This window comes from Danio aesculapii, chromosome 25 (genome assembly GCF_903798145.1).
Source record: "Danio aesculapii chromosome 25, fDanAes4.1, whole genome shotgun sequence".
Classification (NCBI taxonomy): domain Eukaryota; kingdom Metazoa; phylum Chordata; class Actinopteri; order Cypriniformes; family Danionidae; genus Danio; species Danio aesculapii.
In genome coordinates, this window is record NC_079459.1 from 35,327,968 (window position 1) to 35,349,665 (window position 21,698).

At 37.0% G+C, this 21,698-nt stretch overlaps 1 protein-coding gene across 3 annotated transcripts in view; it reads right to left on the bottom strand.

The window, feature by feature from the left end:
- fbln1 (fibulin 1) overlaps window positions 1–21,698 on the bottom strand; it is a 73,141-nt gene that overhangs the window by 35,159 nt on the left and 16,284 nt on the right. For all 3 annotated transcript variants that reach the window (XM_056451388.1, XM_056451387.1, XM_056451389.1), the window contains exons 4-14: window positions 19,341–19,473; window positions 16,638–16,688; window positions 16,307–16,393; window positions 14,287–14,424; window positions 10,665–10,802; window positions 6,693–6,836; window positions 6,358–6,483; window positions 4,356–4,481; window positions 2,356–2,475; window positions 2,033–2,164; window positions 1,532–1,655 (exon numbers count right to left, since the gene is read on the bottom strand). In XM_056451388.1, coding sequence (XP_056307363.1) covers window positions 1,532–1,655; window positions 2,033–2,164; window positions 2,356–2,475; window positions 4,356–4,481; window positions 6,358–6,483; window positions 6,693–6,836; window positions 10,665–10,802; window positions 14,287–14,424; window positions 16,307–16,393; window positions 16,638–16,688; window positions 19,341–19,473 — 1,319 coding nt within the window. The remainder of the gene's footprint in view (window positions 1–1,531; window positions 1,656–2,032; window positions 2,165–2,355; window positions 2,476–4,355; window positions 4,482–6,357; window positions 6,484–6,692; window positions 6,837–10,664; window positions 10,803–14,286; window positions 14,425–16,306; window positions 16,394–16,637; window positions 16,689–19,340; window positions 19,474–21,698) is intronic.

Here is a 21,698-nt window from a genome sequence, read left to right on the forward strand (position 1 = left end):
TTCATAATGACATCACAGACATACACTCCCACTCATTTTCTTCATGAAGATGCAGAAACTAATTGTGGTTTATGAGTTTTTGGGGAGTCATTAAGGAGAAAACGAGGAGGGAAAATCTGCTCTGGATTGCAAATGAAAAAATTAGTTTGAATTATGAAAATGCGTAGAATATTAATAATCAGTGCACTGCTCATGCATTGCTTCTGCAGCCAGTGTGGATGCAACGATCATGCACAGCGTGAACAGCTGATCTGTTAGGAAACTTGCTCATTTTATTAATGTGTATCAGGACTATTTGAGCGATATGTGCAACACAGGCTTATTGTGAAAACGTAGCCCTGCGGACGTTTCTGGAGACAGCGAATTACGTAGGTGGAGGTACATAAGGCTGCATTTCATTTCTTTAATTGAACGCTACAGGGCGATGTGACGCCAGTTTGTCCCGTTAGCGCGCCATGTCCGTCAGCAGATTTGAAATGCAGAGAGGAGTTGACCCCGAAGACGGGGGTTCGAGTCTGGTGAATAGCGGTTCCAGAAAGCAGGTAAGACAAAAACAGAATCCAAAATATAAATCAAACAAGTGAATAGCATATGGTAATAGAATGTGGTAAAAAAGTCAGACGAGGGCTTTTATTTTTTTGGATTGCTTTTGAAACGTGTTGGTTGGGTTTAGGGAAGTGCGTGGGCGGGTCAATCGATAAAATTGGTTGGGTTTAGGGAAGGGGGAGGGTGGGTCAGTCGATCGTTCGCTCAGTCAGTCAGAAAGTCTGTCCAAAAGTGAGTCGACAGCGGCCTCTGGTGGGCTTACATGAGAACGGCAGGCACGAATGGCACTCGCGAGGAAAATTCGAGATCTCGAAAAGCGTACACGGCGACCTCTGGCAGATTCGCGAAAACAAAAACTGCAGGAAAACGTATTTCGCAGTCTCCAGAAACGTCCATGGAGGTACGTTTTCAGAATGAGCCTGGGTTGGATATGTAACTCCTTAATGATGTCTGAATGTGGAATATTTTATTGCATAATATCAGTATAATACAATTTGTAATATAAAATATTAATGTCACTTTATATCAATTATTCACAATCAAATTCAGAGCGTTTGAAATCATCTTATTCGAGAATTTAATAAAAAATCTGAATTTGAATGCAAACTAAAGCTGACGTTCTGAAGGAATTAAAAAGTATACACAAAAAACAAGATATTATGCAAGAGGAGAGTTTGTTTTGAACATACTTGCAGCATTATTACCTATTTTATATAACTGCTATCACTTATTTTGGGTGACTTTATTAGTGTAATGTTTAATAAAATCTAAATTGAATATATAACTAATAAATAATTATAATTTGTTTGTAGAATTTGTATATATTTGTAATAATTTGTGCTATATTAGCATATTAGGTGATGTGAAACAAAATAAATAAAGATAAATACAGTATATATATATATATATATATTTAAATAGTTATTTTCTTCCCCCAGCATTTGTTGATGTTGTAAAAGCATCAGATCAGGGATTATTGACTTACGTGTCTCCTGAGCGTCTGTAGTTTGCTGGGCAGTCGAAGTTTAAGCATCTGAATCCACCCTGGATGTTGAAGCAGCTCTCGGACTCGGAGCAGCTGTGAGTCCCGGTCAGACACTCGTCAATATCTGAAGAGCAACAGCCAATAAAACACATGCAGTAGGAGCTTTTACTGTCATTCACATGCACTTATGAACTCTTTCCATCAGCTCAAATAAAATGATTAAATCAGTCTAGGAATTTAAATGCTAAAATATAAACATATATTATAGGTAAAAATGAATTAAAAAGCTTACATTTAAGAATATCATCGTGAATAGAATAAACCATTGTCAGATAAATATGAATAAATCATATATATATATATATAGGAACAAATAACTAATATATAGTATCTAACAAATATCTAATATAAATAATATATAAGAACAAATAACTAATTAATCACACTTGTTTTAGCAATTAATCACAATGTGTGTGTGTGTGTGTGTGTATTGTTTCTGACCCTGGCAGCTGCGTCCGTTGGCAGCGAGTGTGTATCCGCTGGCGGGGCAGGTGCAGTGAAAGCTGCCGGGTGTGTTGTGACAGCGGTAGGAGCAAATGTGTCCACCAGTGGGCAGCGCACACTCATCGATATCTGCAGGAAACAACACATGTCACTTCCTGTGCCACACACACACACACATCAGGTATCTGAAATCACCCCCTATACCCTTAAACAGTGCACTATTTGAGGGGGCAGGCATTTATAGTGGACATAATTTTAAACAGTGTCATCGTTTTCATGCCAGTTGTCGTCATGTGTGTGTTGTCATCTCTAGAACTGACCTTCACAGGTGATGCCGTCGGCATCGCTCAGCTGGTAACCGCGGCGACAGTAGCACTGGTATGAGCCGTAGACGTTTGCACACTCCTGACTGCAGGGGCTGCTCTCACATTCATTCACGTCTAGAGGAGGACAGACGATGAGTGAGTGAATGAATGAGTGAATAGAGTGAATGAATTGAATTAATGAGTGAAACAAGTGAGTAACTGAATAAATTGAGTGAACGAAATGAGTGAATGGATTAATGATATTACGAGTGAGTGAATGAAATGAATGAGTGAGTGAGAAAATGAATTAATGAGTGAATGAAGTGAGTGACTGAATAAATTGAGTAAACAGAATGAGTGAATGAATTAATGAGATAATGACTGAGTGAATGGAATGAATGAGTGAGTGAATGAATTTAATGAGTAAATTAATTAATGAGTGAATAGAGTGAATGAATTGAATATAATCAGTGAATGAGGTGAATGAATTAATGAGTGAATGGAGTGAATAAACTAATGAATTAGTGAATTAATTGAATTAATGAGAAAATGGAGTGAATGAATGAATGAATTAGTGAATAAATTGAATTAATGAGTGAGGGAATGAATTAATGAGTGACTGAATAAATTGAATGAATGGAGTGAGTGAATGGATTAATGAGTGAATGGAATGAATGAGTAAGTGATTAAATGAATGAATGAATTAATAAAGGAGTGAACGAATTGAATTAATTAGTGAATTAATGAGTGAATGAACGAATTAGTGAATAAATTGAATTAATGAGTGAATGGAGTGAATGAATTAATGAGTAAAGGGAATGAGTAAGTGAATTAATTAATGAAAGAATAAAGTGAGTTACTGAATAAATTGAGTGAACGGAATGAGTGAATGAATTAGAGAATGAATTGAATTAATGAGTGAATGAAGTGAGTGACAATAAATTGAGTGAACGGAATGAGTGAATGAATAATGAGATAACGAGTGAGTGAATGCATTGAATGAATTAGTGAGTGAATGAATTAATGAGTGAATTGTGTAAATGGATGAATTATTGAGTGAATGGAGTGAATGAATGAATTTATGAGTGATAGAAGTGAGTGACTGAATAAATTAAATGGAGTGAGTGGATGGATTAATGAGTGAATGAATTTATTAGATAACGAGTGAACGAATGAATTAATGAGTGAATGGAATGAATGAATGAGCGAGTAAATACACCAATGAGTGAGTAAATGAATTAAATTAATGAATGAATGAATTAATGAGTGAATGAATAAATGAGTGAATGGAGTGAATGAACGAATGAATTAGTGAATAAATTGAATTAATGAGTGAATGGAGTGAATGAATTAATGAGTAAAGTGAATGAGTGAGCGAATGAATTAATAAGTGAATGAAGTGAGTGACTGAATAAATTGAGTGAATGGAGTGAGTTAATGGACTAATGAGTGAATGAATTAATGAGAAAATGAGTGAGTGAATGAATTAATGAGTGAATGGAATGACTGAGTGAGTCTGTAAATAAATGAGTGAATAAATTGAGCGAGAGAAAGTATTGAGTGAATGAGTGAGTGAATGAATTGAATTAATGAGTGAATGAATGAATTGAGTGCATGAATTGAATTAATGAGTGATTGAATTGAATTAATGAGTGAATGGAATGAATGAGTGAGTAAATGAATAAATTAATGAGTGAGAGCATCAATTAATGAGTGAGAGAGTGAATTTATGAGTTAGAATGAATGAGTGAGCAAAAGAAATGAGTGAATGCATCAATGGGTGAAAAAATTAATAAATGAGTGAGTGAATGAATGGGTAGAAAAGTGAATGAATTGAGAAAATGAGAGAATTAATGTTTGAGTGAGAGAATGAGTGAATAAATTGAGAGAGTAAATGAATTGGACTGAGTGAATGAATGGGTGAGTGAGTGAATGGGTGAGTGAGTGAATGAATGAGTTAATTAATTAATGAGTAAATTAAATAATGAGTGAATCAATGTGGATGTTTTCTATACCGTCACAGTTTCTGCCATCGTCCGCCAGCTTGAATCCAGTGGTGCAGCTGCACTTGTAGGAGCCCAGGATGTTTTCACACTTGTGCGCACAGAGACGACCAGGATAATTCCTGCACTCATTAATGTCTGAAGAGCAAGAGAGAGATTGAAAATCATGAGGATCAACAGGTCCGTTATACTCATATTAGTGAAATTATTTATTCATTGTACATTAACTAATAAGCATTCATTTGAATGATAACAATGCATTAGTAGATTGACTATTATTAATAAATGCTGCATATTTATCATTTAAAGTGTGACCAACATATCTGAGTATCCGTCTTCTATTACAAAAGAAGATATTTTGAAGAATGTTGAAAACCGGTAACCATTGGCTTCAATAGTATTTGTTTTTTCTAGAATGGATGTCAATGGTTACAGGTTAAAATGGATGAGTCATTAATTCATTTTCCCATTCATTAATTCATTCATCCATTCACTCATTCATATACTCAATCATTTATTGAATCATTCATTCATTCACTCATTCAGTTATTCACTCAATCCACCAATTCATTTTATTCACTCACTCATTCCTGTAACCATTGACTTCAATAGTATTTGTTTTTCTTAGAATGGAAGCCAATGGTTACAGGTCATTCATTCATTCATTCATTTATTCATTCATTCATTAATTCGTTCGTTCATTCATTTATCCATTCACTCATTACTATTCATTCATATACTCAATCATTTATTGAATCATTCATTCACTCATTTGTTCATTCATTCACTCATTCAGTTATTCAATCAATAATCCACCAACTCATTTAATTTACTCACTCATTCCTGTAGCCATTGACTTCAATGGTATTTGTTTTTTCTACAATGAAAGTCAATGGTTACAGGTTAAAGTGAATGAGTCATTATTTCCTCATTCATTCATTCACTCACTCATTAATTCATTCATCCATTCACCAATTAATGTTCATTTATATACTCAATCAGTTATTGAATCATTCATCCATTCACTCGTTTATGCATTCACTCATTCAGTTATTCGCTTAATAATTCACCAATTCATTTTATCTACTCACTCATTCCTGTAGCCATTGACTTTAATGGTATTTGTTTTTCTTACTATGGAAGCCAATGGTTACAGGTTAAAGTGAATGAATCATTATTTTTTTTTCATTCATTCATTCATTTACTCATTCATTCATTCATCCATTCACCAATTAACACTCATTCATATACTCAATAATTCATTGAATCATTCATTCACTCATTTATTCATTCACTCATTCAGTTATTCACTCAATAATTCACCAATTCATTTTATTTACTTACTCATTCCTGTAACCATTGACTTTAAGAGTATTTGTTTTTCCTACTATGGAAGTCAATGGTTACAGGTTAAAGTGAATTAGTCAATAATTTACTTTCTCATTCATTCATTTATTTACTCACTCATTAATTCATTTATCCATTGACTCATTAACGGTCATTCATATACTCAGTCAGTTATTGAATCATTCATTTATTCACTCATTTGTTCATTCATTCACTCTATAGTTCACCAATTCATTTCATTTACTCACTCATTCCTGTAACCATTGACTTCAAGAATATTTGTTTTTCCTACTATGGAAGTCAATGGTTACAGGCTAAAGTGAGTGAGTGAATGAGTCGTTAATTTACTTTCTCATTCATTCATTTATTTACTCACTCATTAATTCATTCATCCATTGACTCATTAACGGTCATTCACATACTCTATCAGTTTTTGAATCATTCATTCATTTACTCATTTGTTCATTCATTCACTCAATAGTTCACCAATTCATTTCATTTACTCACTCATTCCTGTAACCACTGACTTTAAGAGTATTTGTTTTTCCTACTATGGAAGTCAATGGTTACAGGTTAATTCTTGAAGTGAGCACATGAATTATTCCTGCATGCACTGATATTTCAGACATAAAAGCTAAGCTCTTATTTGTGACTGTGTTTAACGGACCCTCGCAGGATCTGCTGATGCTGTTGAAGATGAAGCCGGTCCTGCACTCGCAGCGGTACGAGCCCACCAGATTAATACAGCCGTGTCCATCGCAGGAGTTATCAGGCCCTGCGCACTCGTCAATATCTGACACACAGGACAGGACAACAAAAGCACAGGTCAGATCAAAACTCACCGTGCGTTACTGAACTCTGATATAAACTATCAACAGTGGATTTAGTGGTGGAAAATGAAGTATTAGAAAATAATGCACACCTGAGCTATAATAGCTACTCCACCACCTCAGATGTAGACATCATCAGACTGTGTGTGTGTGTGTGTGTGTGTTTGCTCACCTACACAGCGAGTGCCCTCAGCGTTCAGATGGTATCCGCGTCCACATGTGACCGAGTGTCTCTGACAGATGAATGAGCCGACAGTGTTGAAACACATCTGTCCCCCTGGACAGGGCCCATTCACACTCACACACTCGTTTATATCTGTCACACAGCAGCGCCAGTGTTAGAAACAGCATTAATACACTGCACACTTAAACTTACCATAGAGCCAAACTTTTTCCTTAAGAAGGGCCAAAAACCAAACATGATCGAGGGTTGTGGGCTGAAGGTAAATATATTAGCCATGGCTAATTTGCTAATTTGCTAATTTAACGAACATTTAAAAAATGACTAGAAAACCTTGCTTTATATTAACCAATACAGCATACTTTTATATATATTTTATAATGAACTTAGGGCATCACGGTGGCGCAGTGGGTAGCATGATTGCCTCACAGAAAGGAGGTCACCGGTTCGAATCCCGGCTGGTTCAGTTAGCATTTCTGTGCAGAGTTTGCATGTTCTCCCCGTGTTTGTGTGGGTTTCCTCCGGGTGCTCCGGTTTCCCCAACAAGTCCAAACACATGCGCTATATAGTAGGTGAATTTGGTAAGCTAAATTGTCCATAGTGTATGTGTGTGAATGAGTGTGTATGGGTGTTTCCCAATGATGGGTTGCAGCTGGAAGGGCATCCGCTGTGTAAAACATATGCTGGATAAGTTGGCGGTTCATTCCGCTGTGGCGACCCCTGATTAATAAAGGGACTAAGCTGAAAATGAATGAATGAGTTACAGAAAAATAGAGTTACACTATTTTGCCTTGATTTGCTCGCTGATGTCTTCTGCGTAGTCCTCAATCCGTTGAGTGACAGTGTTTATTTTTTATAAATCTGATTTATTGACACCGTTTCATTTAAAAATTTCATTTCGGTTTGTTTTTTTCTAGCAGCAACAAAACAAACTAAAAAAGGTCACGTCAAATTAGAAATGATGATCTGTGTTAAAGGCATTCGCCCCAACCCTCTCCATCCGTCTGCCTCTCTTCTCAGATGGGATGGTGGGCCAAATCAAAGGTCGCAATGAGCCAACCTACTTTGGGCATCTCAGCCATAGAGAGCCAGGTTTGGACCAATAACAGATTAATTAACCAATAATATTTAAAATGATTACTGGATAAAAATAAATAAAGATAACAAAAGAAATCAGAAGACAAAGACATGCTCTTTAAAATGTGCATATACAGCTGAAGTCAGAATTATTTGCCCCCCTTTGAATTTTTTTTCTTTTTTTTTTATATTTCCTTAACGATGTTTAACAGAGCAAGGAAATTTTCACAGTATGTCTGATAATATTTATTCTTCTGAAGAAAGTCTTATTTGTTTTATTTAGGCTAGAATAAAAGCAGATTTAATTTTTTAAAAGCCATTTAAGGTCAATGTTATTAGCCCCCTTTAACCATCATTATAACCATCATTATACAATGACTTGCCTAATTACCCTAACCTGCCTAGTTAACCTAATTAACCTAGTTAAGCCTTTAAATGTCACTATAAGCTGTATAGAAGTGTCTTGAAGAATATTTAGTCTAATATTATTTACTGTCATCATGACAAAGATAAAATAATCAGTTATTAGAGATGAGTTATTAAAACTATTATGATTAGAAATGTGTTGGCTAATAATTGTTGGCATAGAAATGAGGGGCGAATAATTCTGACTTCAACTGTGTGTATATTCGTTCAGTCATTCATTTTCTTTTCGGCTTAGTCCCTTTATTAATCTGGGGTCGCCACAGCGGAATGAACTGCTAACTTATCTAGCACATGCTTTACGCAGAAGATCCCCTTCCAGCTGCAACCCATCACTGGGAAACATCCATACACACTCATTCTCACTCATATGCTGTGGACAATTTAGCCTACCGAATTAACCAGTACCGCGTGTCTTTGGACTGTGGGGGAAACCGGAGCACCCGGAGGAAACCCACTCGAACGCGGGGAGAACATGCAAACTCCACACAGAAACACCAACTGAGCAAGCTGAGGCTTGAACTAACAACCTTCTTGCTGTGAGGTGACAGCACTACCTACTGCGCCACTACTGTGTATATATATATATATATATATATATCGTTTTTCAGTCAATTAAATTAATATCAAATAAACAAAATGTAGAATTAAATTCCAGAAGCGTGTTCTTTCTGTCAGTGATTTTCACCTCTAGATGTTGCTATAGCCAAAGATATTTGTCACTGTATAACAACAACAGACGTAGCAGTACAGACGCAATTATTTGCATAACTGATGTACTATCAGTGCAGATTAAGCAGCAAAACCAATACATTGTTTAGTCGTTAAAGTCCACATGAACCGGAAGCTGCGACCATTTATTTTAATATTGTGATGCAGTGCCTAGAGAAACAGAATATTAACCAGTTAAACTCCGGGTCCGTGACGTCATCGACTTCCGCTTTAAGATTTAAAGGGCTAGCATTGCACCAGACACCCTTAAGTGGTTTAGTTTGAAAGTGCATTGAGTCTATATGTTATGCACATCTGCATCACTTTGGTTTTTATATTACTGTACAAAAGTTATTTACACTTAAACACACAGTATTTTGGATACCCGAGCTGGGTATTGAACATTGGTTCATTTTCATATTTTTCATATGGTTCATATATGACACATGTACAAGTTATAGCTCAAATGAAAGCTCTTGCCGGTGCTCATACGGTTCTAGCATTCCTTTTACTGAATTTAATTCTCATATCAAACAGTTGTCGAATGAATCGCGGTGTTTCCATGGCGCATGGTTGTCATCTCTTACCTTATGCTGTGCACTTCAGGGCCATTTCTTCTCTGTTTTTGAGGTGATGTGCATAAGTAATCCTGTTATATGTCTGACGTGGTCCAAACACAGTGAATTATGTTTGATCAAACTAAAGAATAGTGAAATATGAAAACGATCGATCCCTGTGGCTTGTATTGACCTTATTCTTCAATGCGGAAGTGCATGCGTTTTTGCGATTGTTTTAGAACTTCCGATTCAGCTGCCTATTGGAGAAATGACTAGGAATAATAAACGGCAGAAAACGGTCAAACTACTTACTCTACAAACAAGTGTTTGCATGACAATACAGACAAAGTAGAATAATAAGAAAATATCAGTTTGCAACACCAAGCAGCAAAACGAGCTGTTTTTAACGTCTAAAAATGAATGGAAGTGAATGAGACCGTAAGTTTCGAGCCAAAATGATTCAAATGGCTGCGCCAACTCGTACGCGGAGAATAAGGTGAATAGCGCCTCTCATCAGTTGGAATACAATAACTTCTGCATAGATTATGGTAGAGACATTTTTCCTTTTTCCTATGATTACAGACATGTGCAGAAACTACCAACATTAATTACAGCAAGCTAGAGCACACAGAACCTAAAGGGTCCACTTTCAAATTTGAGTTCATAAAAAAAAAAATACTAAAAGCGCCTCTTTTTTCAGGTGTTTATTATAACACAGACAACATATACAGTTATTTTAAACACTTTCAATAGTGTTTTATGAAAATTCAAAGGGTTTTCTGTAAAATGACACCAGATTTTTGCATTTACACCTCTGCATGTGGATTTGGGAAGCTTTTAAATTTGGGTTGGCAAAATCCAGGCGGAAATCCCAAAATAGCAATATAGCTTCTACACTTTCAAACGAAACCACTGAAGGGGGTCTGGTGCAATGCTAGCCCTTTAAATCTTAAAGCGGAAGTCGATGACGTCCGGGTCCGCGGAGCTTGAGTGGTTAAGGAATTATTATTATTATTATTGTTGATTTAAATGAGTTTTCCAGGTTGCGTCTGTAACAGCATCTGTAACAGCATACAGACCAAGAGCCAACTTATCTATAGCGAGAGCGACCTCTAGAGGTGACAATCACTTACAAAAAGATCACGCTTCTGGAAATTACTTGTATATTTTGTTTGTTTATTTGCGAGCGACTCACCGATGCAGCTGCCCAGAGCGTCCTGAATGAAGCCCACAGCGCACTGCATTCTGGGACGGCAACGGAAAGAGCCGGCGGTGTTCTGACACTCCATCACAGCGGCGCAGTTATGAGTGCCCAGATCACACTCATCAATGTCTGAAAATGCACAAGTTATCAAGATTAAACACAACAGGCTATGCACAACGACTTTTATTATTCAGCCAGACAGCACTAGGGCTTCCGGTGAACTGTCTTTCTATAACAAAATTGTCAGGTTTAAGATCTGATTTCTTTAAAAATCAGCGATCTTCACTGCCTGTTAGATATGCAATATAAAGTGGGTCTCAGATCAGACATGAAGCTCTGCATTAGATCCCATTTCCCTCTACCATGTCTCTAAAATATGAGAGTTTGCTTTACCCCAGTGTTTTCAATGGAATTTCTGCACTGGCCTGTTGCTACTGATGGAGCTGGTGGTTACGACGGTCTGCCATCTCGTTTTATGCTTGAACAACTAAATGAATGCTTAAGTCTATTTAACTGAATGTATTGTAATTACATTACAACATCGATGCTGTAAAAACAACCTTGTGAAGTTAAAAATAGTCACATTAGGCCTTTACCGGAAGTTTATCGTCAGCTTTAAAACTCTAGCTGTGCATAGAGCTCATTAAGATTGAGGATAAAGATTAAACTAATTTTTCATGCAACGTCAATTGTGAGAATTTGGGATTTCTGGCTTTAAGTTTTATGGAAAATAACCCTTAAAATGCACCATTAAGTGTTTCTTTTGTTGCACTTCATCAAGTTGCGTCTGTAGATTTATATTAGGATGCATGTTTTTTATTATAGGCCTTTTTTCTCCTGTACTGAGACAAAACTCCAAACCAAATCCAACACCAAACATTCGACACCACACCAAAATGTATTCCCGCCACAGCTACATTACAGCTTCTCATTTAAAACGTGCAGTTGGTGCTGTTTTTTAATTAATAGCGGGTAATAACATCTCCCAAAACATATATTTAAATGTAAGTGAATTATAACAGAGCTAACTTTTCTGTAATCGTAGTAGTGCTGTGCGATATTGGTTTAACCCTTTAAGGTGACATGCTGACTGAGGCCAGCAAACACAGCGTAGCTTTCATTTAAGATGAACACAGTTTCCATAATTATACTTTATTTATAGATAAAGGTCTGTGGTTCTGCACACTATCACTTGATCTTGCTGGAGTTTATAGCCGTTTCACTTTACTTCAGGACGCATTAATGACGCTCTGCAGGTCTATTGAAGACATTCAGAAATATTCCCAGCAGATCTGATAAATGTTGGAGATATAAACACACTAAATCACACTTCAGTGTTTATTTGGAAGTGCACAAGAAAATCTACACTTGAGCAGTGTGTATTTGAGGGCGTGTAAAAAATATTGTGCATCAACAGAGGAAATCATATTACATGAATGCGATCTCGACTTGTAATACTGCACTCACGACATCATGTGAAGCTGCTTTGACACAATCTACATTGTATAAGCGCTATACAAAATAAAGGTGAATTTATCACTGAAAAACACCATAGGTGGTTGGTAGTTTAAAACAGTGGTTCTCAAACTTTTAAGCCAGCGACCCCCAATGTAAGATCGTCAAGAACTCGCGACCCCCCACTACCAAAGCATATACAAACAATAAAAATAGCTTATTTTAAGTTTTATAAACAGATTTATTGCATTTGAAATCACTAATCAAAACTAACGAGCAAAAAATATATATATGCATGCGTGATGGTAAATATGTCTCAATGAAATCCTGTTATCACAAGAAAATACATTTTTATAGCATAATTGAGTGACCAAAAGATACACGGACGAACCGCTCACCGGCCCTGCAGGCACTGCTTGACATGAATTTATTAATGATTACGATAACTTTGCTGTGTTCTCACAGATGATGTCTAATATTGCACAGATCCTTTTGACATATACCTGTTTATTTGTATACGTCATTTTAATAGCAATAGCGGTCTTTTCATGAGCTGCAATATTAGTTTAATCTTGGTCAGTGCAAGCCCTTTTGCGATGGTGTATGTGGGGTTAAATTTTACATATAGCTGACAGCGTCTGGCCATTAAATAAAGGATTAAACAGAAACTCTCGTGCTTAAAATGTGTAGATGTGGCAAACAGTTACCTGAAAGTTCCGTCCCACAGACTTTACAGTGAATGCTTTAGTTATTATCATAGCGGACTTGAAGCCAATGGAAGTCTTTTATCTACTCTTGGAAAAGTGTAGATGGTGGATTAACATTCAGCACATGTTCAGTAATCAGATGAGCCATTATTTGTAGCTTTAGCTGGTTTCTAAAACTAAATCTGTCAGTGTTGTTTTCATTCTCTCATCTTCAGCGCTTACATTTTTGCGGTTGTATTTCCTGTCATCTGAAGGCAGAAGGCGTTGACTGAATGATTCAGTCTAGCGCAGTGGGCCAATAAGAAGAGCGCGAAGGCGGGATAAGCGTTGCCGGCTTTGTTTACTGCAGCAAGTTGACATGACAACAGTTTCAAACTGTTAAAAGCTGCGCTTTAAGTGCAAAGATGCATTCTGCCTGAATGTGTCCTAAATACTTTATGAATTCATCAGTGATATCTTTAAAAAATCTGAAAATATTAGCTTTCACTTATAATACTGAAAAATATATATTATAATCACTGAAAATTACACAATTTTTAAATCACTCTCGCGACCCCTTGAAATTATTCTGCGACCCCCGCAGGGGTCTCGACCCCCAGTTTGAGAACCACTGGTTTAAAAGGCCTGCCACCACAGCTGGAAAACATCCCAGAGGAAACACTAAACAATTATGGATATATATTCACATCTATACTCTGAAGTGTATTTATATTTTAACAGAGGGATTCGTACATGCATCATTTGCCTGATTATATATATATCTAGGCCCACACGGAATCTGTGTGCACACAATTTCACAGATTTTAACCCATCATTGATTCAGTATAATTACTTGAGTAAATGTGTGTAAATCTATATTTATTCAGTTTTTAAATTACGGTAATATTATTGACTAATATGAAAATATTCATATGATTTATTTACAATACAGTTTGTACAATAATATTTTCTTTTAGTAGAGGTATTATATGAGAGACTTGCTTTGTTTATCATATAAAGTGGATCTAATTGGATTTGCATTGTAAACATTAAATACAAGTTAAAATGGTAGTACTTTTTATTTAATATATTAGGGTTTTAGTTATGATACTCCCAAAATAATTCTGCATAATCCGCAGATTTTTAACACAATTCTGCACAGAAATAGCACAAGATGTCCGCAGATTCCGTCTGGCCCTCCTGCACTGAAAAAAGTGTTGCATGCAAAACTGATGCAAACTATTTATTTGGGCTGAATTTAAACAAACATATTAAGTTTAATAATGTTTAACTTGATTTGTTTGTTTAAATTCAGCCCAAATAAGTTGTTTACAACCACTTAACATAAAAAAATAGAGTAAATCCAAGGAATCATCTTTGAGTATTTTTTTCAGTGTGGTATTTGAGGCGTTTTCTGAATTATGGAGTGATAAAATAGATATATAGAGTGAGTGACTATGTGTGTGTGAGACCTTTGCACTTGTTGTTGTCTGTGAGCTCGTATCCAGTGCCGCAGCTGATCTCCCTCTGGCAGCGGTAAGAGCCCAGTGTGTTGATGCAGCGTTCGCCCGTCACACAGTGATGAGGACCCAACAAACACTCATTGATATCTGACACACACAGTACACAATTGAACACATCACACTTCTAAACTGAGCCTTTACTGAATATATGACTCCATCTAAAGATGCAACTTTACTTCATGCACAAAATTCAATTCAAGGTTATTTGTATGTTACTTTTCACACTAATTAATTCTTCCTAATATTAAAATATATCATAAAATATTTGGTGAATATTGCGCAGATTCCATCTCATGTGTTCAAGAGAGTAGAAATCATCCCTTTCTGTGACTCCCACTATAACAACACGCAAGACTTTACATTAATAATGGTTCAGTTTACAGTAAATGATGCATTTGTTGTAGACTGTATCAATCTAGTTAAAGGAAAACCAATGAAAAATGCTTGATTAAAAATAACCCACAATTTTGGAAGGAGTCATGTGTTGTTTCCATTGTAGTTTAGATTTTCTATTTTATTTCATTGCTTTTCATTAAAGGGCACCTATGGTAAAAAATCTACTTTTCAAGCTATATGTGTATAATATGTGCATGTATGGTGTATAGAGCGTCATATTGGGGTGATATAAACACACCCAGTGCTTTTTTTTCAATTTAACAACATAAAAACGGTGGACCAATTGGAGCGGTTTTCAAACCGACCGCAACTTTACGTAGGAGAGCACTCCCCCCGCCCACCAATATTGATTGACAGGTGCGTCATCATATCCTCAGTTTGTTGATTCACGTCCGCCATTTTCAGCGTGAGTCGAAGCGATATCACTAAAGGAACACCCTAGCTCTATTTTTAGATGCAAGGCTCATTGGGCTCAACACAAGATCAATATTCTCCACATTATCGCTCTAATCGGAATTATTGGTTGTATCTTTAGGTAGGTTTGCAAACATGTGTACTTCTCATTGAGTCTACCTTATACTTCAGCTGTTTGCATTTCTTGCGATCCCAGAAGCTCCCTGTGATCTTAACTAGCATGCGTTTTAGAGATCTAAACATCGGTTTTTATCAGGGTACACTCAAGTCGACGGCTGGGCGCCGCGGACCGCTGCAGAAACCTGTTTAGAATTCAAAAATGCGTGGCGCGACGATTCGGGATACTTCATGTCTCTGGTGCGCCACAGAGAGTGTCTGGTGTGCCGTGTTGCGGCTTCGAGCGGCGCATCCGGTGCCTCAGTCAAAGTTAATTCAGTGTGCGTGGTTATTAGTTTCTGTGTACAAGCTCGGCACTTGAAACTAGCACACAGTTGGCTGTAAAACTGTACAAAGACACAAATGATTTTGTACTCTCTGCTTGGTCTGTGTCCGAGTCGTACATGTACGACTGAATGCTGAACCTCTCACTCCTGCTCCTTCTCTCAGTCTGCCTGTCAGACTCTGTTGCAAATGCAGAGCGGGTGAGCTCATGGCTCCGCCCCCTTGTTACGTTGGGCGGGAAGCCGAAACTAATCAACATGTGAAGCAACACACCCCTAAATCAGCGAGCTGTGGACACGCCCCCAACATGACACTTTTGAACACATTATAATAAAACAATCTGAATTGTGTTTTAAACTGAACCTAAACTGGCACACTCAGAAGAACCATAATATTAATATTACATCATAAAAAAGAGGTCAACTATGTGCCCTTTAACATTCTAACTATGAATCACAAAGCACATTGAAACAAACGATGCTAAAGAAAGACTAAATAATTTATATATATTCATAATTAATAAAATAATTATAATAAATAGTAATAAAAATAATGACGATAATAAGTAAATAAAAAACTAAATAAAAAGATTAAAATAATAATAGAGTAAATCAATTCAATCATGACATGTAGTTTAGATGTTTATCATGCACATTTTTAGCTTTTTTTGTAAAGTGATATCCTAAAATGTGCATGAAACAGAGTGTTGTGAACGGACCTTCGCAGTGTTTTCTATCAGTTTTCAGCTTGAATCCGTCCAGACAGGAGCAGGTGCCGTTTAGACATCGCTGAGCACAACCTGCAGCTTCACACACACACAAACACACAAAGAGCACATGCTGAAAGGTTGTGTGTGTGTGTGCGTGTGTGTGTGTGTGCGTGTGTGTGTGTGTGTGTGTGTGTGTGTGCGTGTGTGTGTGTGTGTGTGTGTGTGTGTGTGTGTGTGTGTGTGTGTGGTGTGTGTGTGTGTGTGTGCGTGTGTGTGTGTGTGTGTGTGTGTGCGTGTGTGTGTGTGTAGTATTATCCAGCACATCAGCAGCTTCAGTTACCTTTGCACTGGTCCTCTGTGTTTTGTGCATCGCCCTCAGATGGCTGGGCTCCTGTAATCATTACACATACAATTAATACAATTAAATATTCTCCTAATACGTCTAATAATAAAATAAATCTCTTTAATAAATCTAATAATAAATCTCTTAATGCTTTAATTTAGAATCGAATGTGAAATGTTTGCACTCTACTTGGAAAAATTGAGATAAAAGCTAGTTAAGCTAAACAAGCAACAATATTTAATGAATTAATGCATTAAAGTCCACATAAAGCAGAAGTTGCTGCAGAGTTTTGTTTTAGTATGATGACCTGTTTCAAACCGATATGGAATATTGAATAGGGGGCGGGGTTTGTTTATAAAACTCCTCCTCCATCTTTCACTTGCATCAAAATAATAGGTGCGTTCGACTTCATGCAGCGCTGCTCAGATCAATCGAAATCTTAAAGCGGTGCATGCTGTTTAGAAATGTTGTCTGGATTGATGCTGCGCCGACGCCACGTGACAGTCACATGTGGCATTAAAGTACCGCGACAGTGCTCTTACATCAGATGACTGATTCAGCCGGTGCAGCATCTGAAGAGCGACTGCTGGAGCTGCGATGACGACACTGATATTACACGATTGGCTGAGTTCACCGAATGACAACATCCACGTGTGTTTCCGGTTTATTATTGGACAAATTCAGTCTCAGAAATTTAAAAACCAAACAAGTAACTTTTCATACCATCTCTATCTTACACATCGTGCTTATTAAAATACTTCAAATATTTTACTGCAGTGTCATGTTTTGTTAAATAATTTGTTCATAATGGTTAGGCTGTTTGCACAGGTTTATTCAACCTTTTTATACAGACTAGATTCAGCTCTATAAACGATTTAAATGATATATTTTAGTAAATAACCTAAACATTAACTCAAATAAGTCTTAGAGACTTGTGATAAAATAATTATCATCATTGATCCTCACACCCCTATAAAGATTCCTTATAACAAATCAAGTCTGAAAATGTTTTATTAAATATATAAAAATTTGATTTTAAAATATTTTATTTCCCGTCAAGCCGTTTAAGCAGAAATGTTAAAAGTGACACTAGCTATGTTTCCATTCACCTATTTTTATGCGCATTTTGCATATGCACATAAAAAGCAGTTGATGGAAACGCCATGATGCGCATAAATGTTGAAAATGCGCATAAAAAAACGTATGCGCATAACTGAGCAGGATAAACTTTTTATTCGATAAGTAAAGATGCGCATAAACTACGATGGAAACACTTTTACCAAACAAATTCCAGTATGCTCATTAAAAAAGGTCATGTGATTTTGTTATAAGAGATCACGTAATGATGAAAATGTGCGTAAATGGACAAACCAGCAGGCTGAGCACACTGTAAACCATCTGAACTGTTGTTTTGGTCATTCTAAAACACCTTACGGTTTAAGTATTAGTGTTATTATATTATTAATGACCTCCAGAATCAACAGCGTCTGTTCTCCGCGTCTGACACCTTCATTCACTGTGTATCAGGATTGCCTTCTGAGGCGCAAGTCATTTATTAGATGAAGAAAAGATTGACGCAGCTTCTCCTGCCGCAGCAAATTCAGTTTTTACTGTTGATATTTGGTGCTAGTTAAATCAGGAAGTGACGATTTTGTTCGCTTTGACTCGTTGGATGGAAACGCTGCTTTATTGGCACGTCTTTAATGCGATAATTCAGTTTTAATAAAGTTCATTCGCATTTTCGGATGGAAACTTAGCTAGTGATGTACCTGCTCTTTCTGGAGAATTCCTACTTAAAGTGTAGCTCATTTATTTTGGTCCTTTTGTTCAATCTTTTTAGATTAATGTGCTTTTTTAAAATGATTTTATTATCCAAAATACTCCTATTATCCTATTAATTCGTAGATATTTATTTCCTTTTTATGTGCCCTCTCGTTTTCCCCTTATTTCTCATGTGTTTGTTGTATATAGACTACTTAAATGTAATTCATACTTCCCTTATTGTTTACAAATGAACTATAGTTTGTAGAGAGTGTATTCTGATTTATTTGTTCTGTATATCTTTTGTTGTTATTTCAATAAATAAATAAATGATCACGCAATTTAATCGTTCATGACTGCTGGAACTTTGAGCCCCCGAAGTGGCCGGCTTGATGGCTCCGTTTTCAACTCCGCCCCCGCCTGCGCTCGGCTAATCTCATTGATCACCTGCTGCAGCCGTGGGTCATGTCGAACGCACCTAATGGTTGGAAGAGACATGACCAAGCATTTTTTTTTTGGCCAATCAGAGTAATCAGAGGAGGACTGATGTGTAGAGTGGAAGCTGGTGGTCAGGTTTTTTCTACCAATGGATTCACTTGCATGGATTAATTGTTCAACTAGCAAAATAACCCAGGTAAACTTTGATTCCTTCCAGATCCTAAAGGTCCGATGGATGTGGAGATGTCAGTATATGAGCACTAGAGGGCAGTAGAGTATCTTTAACTCCTCAACTGGAGACTGAAGTTAATACATTTAATCACTGACTACAGGCAGACTTGTGTTTACATTGAGACAGCACTGAATCAAGTGTGTGTGTCACCATGTCTGGATTCTGTGTAAGTTTGTGTGTGTGTATTTGTATCTTCCTGCGTGAGTGTGTGTGTATTCGTGTATGTGTGTCTTCCTGCGTGTGTGTGTATTCGTGTATGTGTGTCTGACCGTGTGCTGGTTGTTTGTCCACACAGCAGGATCTGGACACCTGCCCGCACTGATAGACCACCGGCAGACTGAGCTCACAGGAGAGACCCTGATCCTGCAGCGCTCGACCCAGCAGACAGCACTCACAGCACATCTGACCCAACAAAAACAACACAACAACACAGGTGAGACTCACACTACACACTCACAATATCATTCAGTATTTCGAAATACAAGTGTGCAATATATATATATATATTAGAGGTGGGCACAGATTAATTTTTTTAATCTAGATTAATCTCACTGTAATCTTGGAATTAATCTAGATTAAAATGGCTCATTTGAATTCTCCCGAAGGCATTCAGAATGTTTGTGCTACCCAAATAATAACTAAAGTAAGTCTTTGAGAACGGGTTTCTCGAGCCAGGTGGCGCATTGCTCCAGGGGCTCATCTCCTGTTTCCAAAATGCATCACAAACTGCTTGAGAAACTGTTCTACTATGATAAATGGTGATGAAAATCAATGATGTTCAATAAGATGTGCTTGTGTTTACTAACTGTTTATTCAGTTAAACATGAATTGTGAACTGTAGGCCTACATAAGCTCCAAACAGCCATTTTTGATTACCTTAATCCGACTGAAGTCATAACAGAACTAAACAGAAATGGAATTAAGACATGTGGAGTATGCAGATATTAGTGGCATTATTAGTGGCTGTACTTTCTTCGTCAGCTGAGGAAGTTCAACCTCCCAAAGGAGCTGCTGAAACAGTTATACACCTGTTAAATCAGTCATCTGCACATCAATAACTCTCTGGTTTAGCTCAGCTACTAAATACGACCTCCAAAGACTACGTCGAATAGTTCGCACTGCTGAGCGAATCACTGGTACAACCCTTCCTACTCCCCAAGAACTGTACTTATCCAGAGCGAGCAGGAGGGCTGCCAAAATCACTCTGGACCCCTCACACCCAGCACACTGCCTCTTTGAACTGTTACCTTCTGGTCGACGCTACAGAGCACTGCGCACCAGAACAGCCCGACACAGAAACAGTTTCTTCCCTCAGGCAATCCATCTCATGAACACTTGATGATAATAATTGCGAAACCAACATCACTACTGCTATACACTTTTACACACATATACACTTATTTAACAACACACTTTACATTCCAATTTGCACATAACAGCTGCACATATAACGTGGTATATAGTAATAAACATGTACATACACTTGTCAATCTGTATATTTGCATTCACTACTTACTTGTATTTTTTTTTAAATATATTTATGATCTGTTTTTTGTCCTGTCTCTGTAATCCTGTTGCACTGTAGAAGCTCTGTCACCAAAACAAATTCCTCCTATGTGTGAATATACCTGGCAATAAAGCTCTTTCTGATTCTGATTCTGAAGTAAACACCACAATCAAACTATTACCGTCATGTCGGACTTTTCGCCATATTTTCCGACAAGATCCACACACACAGCTGTCAGTAAAGAACCGCAGACAAGCACATTGCGAAATGCCGAAGAATATTTTTTACATTCACAGTGCCTTATTAAATTCCATCACTCTCATCAGTCCTTACTACTTATTTGCGTCTAATACCACAGTTTGTCATGGGGGCATGAATGAAATGTTCATGAGTTAAAATGAAACTGCCGAACTGCAGTTAAAGTCACCCAAAATTACAGGAAACTCATGAAAGCACTTTACGTAAACACCTTAATTATATTAATGTCTATTAAGGCTAATAACTGGATTACAGATGTCCATGTAAACACAGTCAGTGTCTTCAAAGTAAGTGAAAGATCCAGAAGGACACTTGTTTGTCAGACGGCTCACCGGTCAGGTATACATCCACGCTAAAATATCAAGGCGAAAGTCATCATAGCTCGCGTAGAATAGACCCAGCTCTCAACCCAACTTTGAGAATAGATTAACGACGATATTTTATATATATATATATATTTTTTTTTTAGCACCTTATAAGAGCCTCGCGTTAACGCAGCAAGGTAACACTGATAACGGCCCACCACTAATATATATATATGTGGAATGCTAAACTTTGAAGCTCAGCATATGTAGTGCCATGAAAACATTTATCTTACACTTAATATCCCCATTAAAGATGTCAGAGTGATGATTTTCAATAAAGTTGACCGTTTTAAACATTCATGTTCACAGAACTTTAATTAAAGTTCAAAATTCAAAACTGGTAATATTCAAATGCAGTTTCTGAAATATTGATTAAATCCATTCATGAATTTTCCTTCAGCTTGGTCCCTTTATTTATCAGTGGCCGCCACAGTGGAATGAACCGCCGTATTTATTAAATGTGCATTATTTGTCATAGCTCTTATACAAGATTTTAA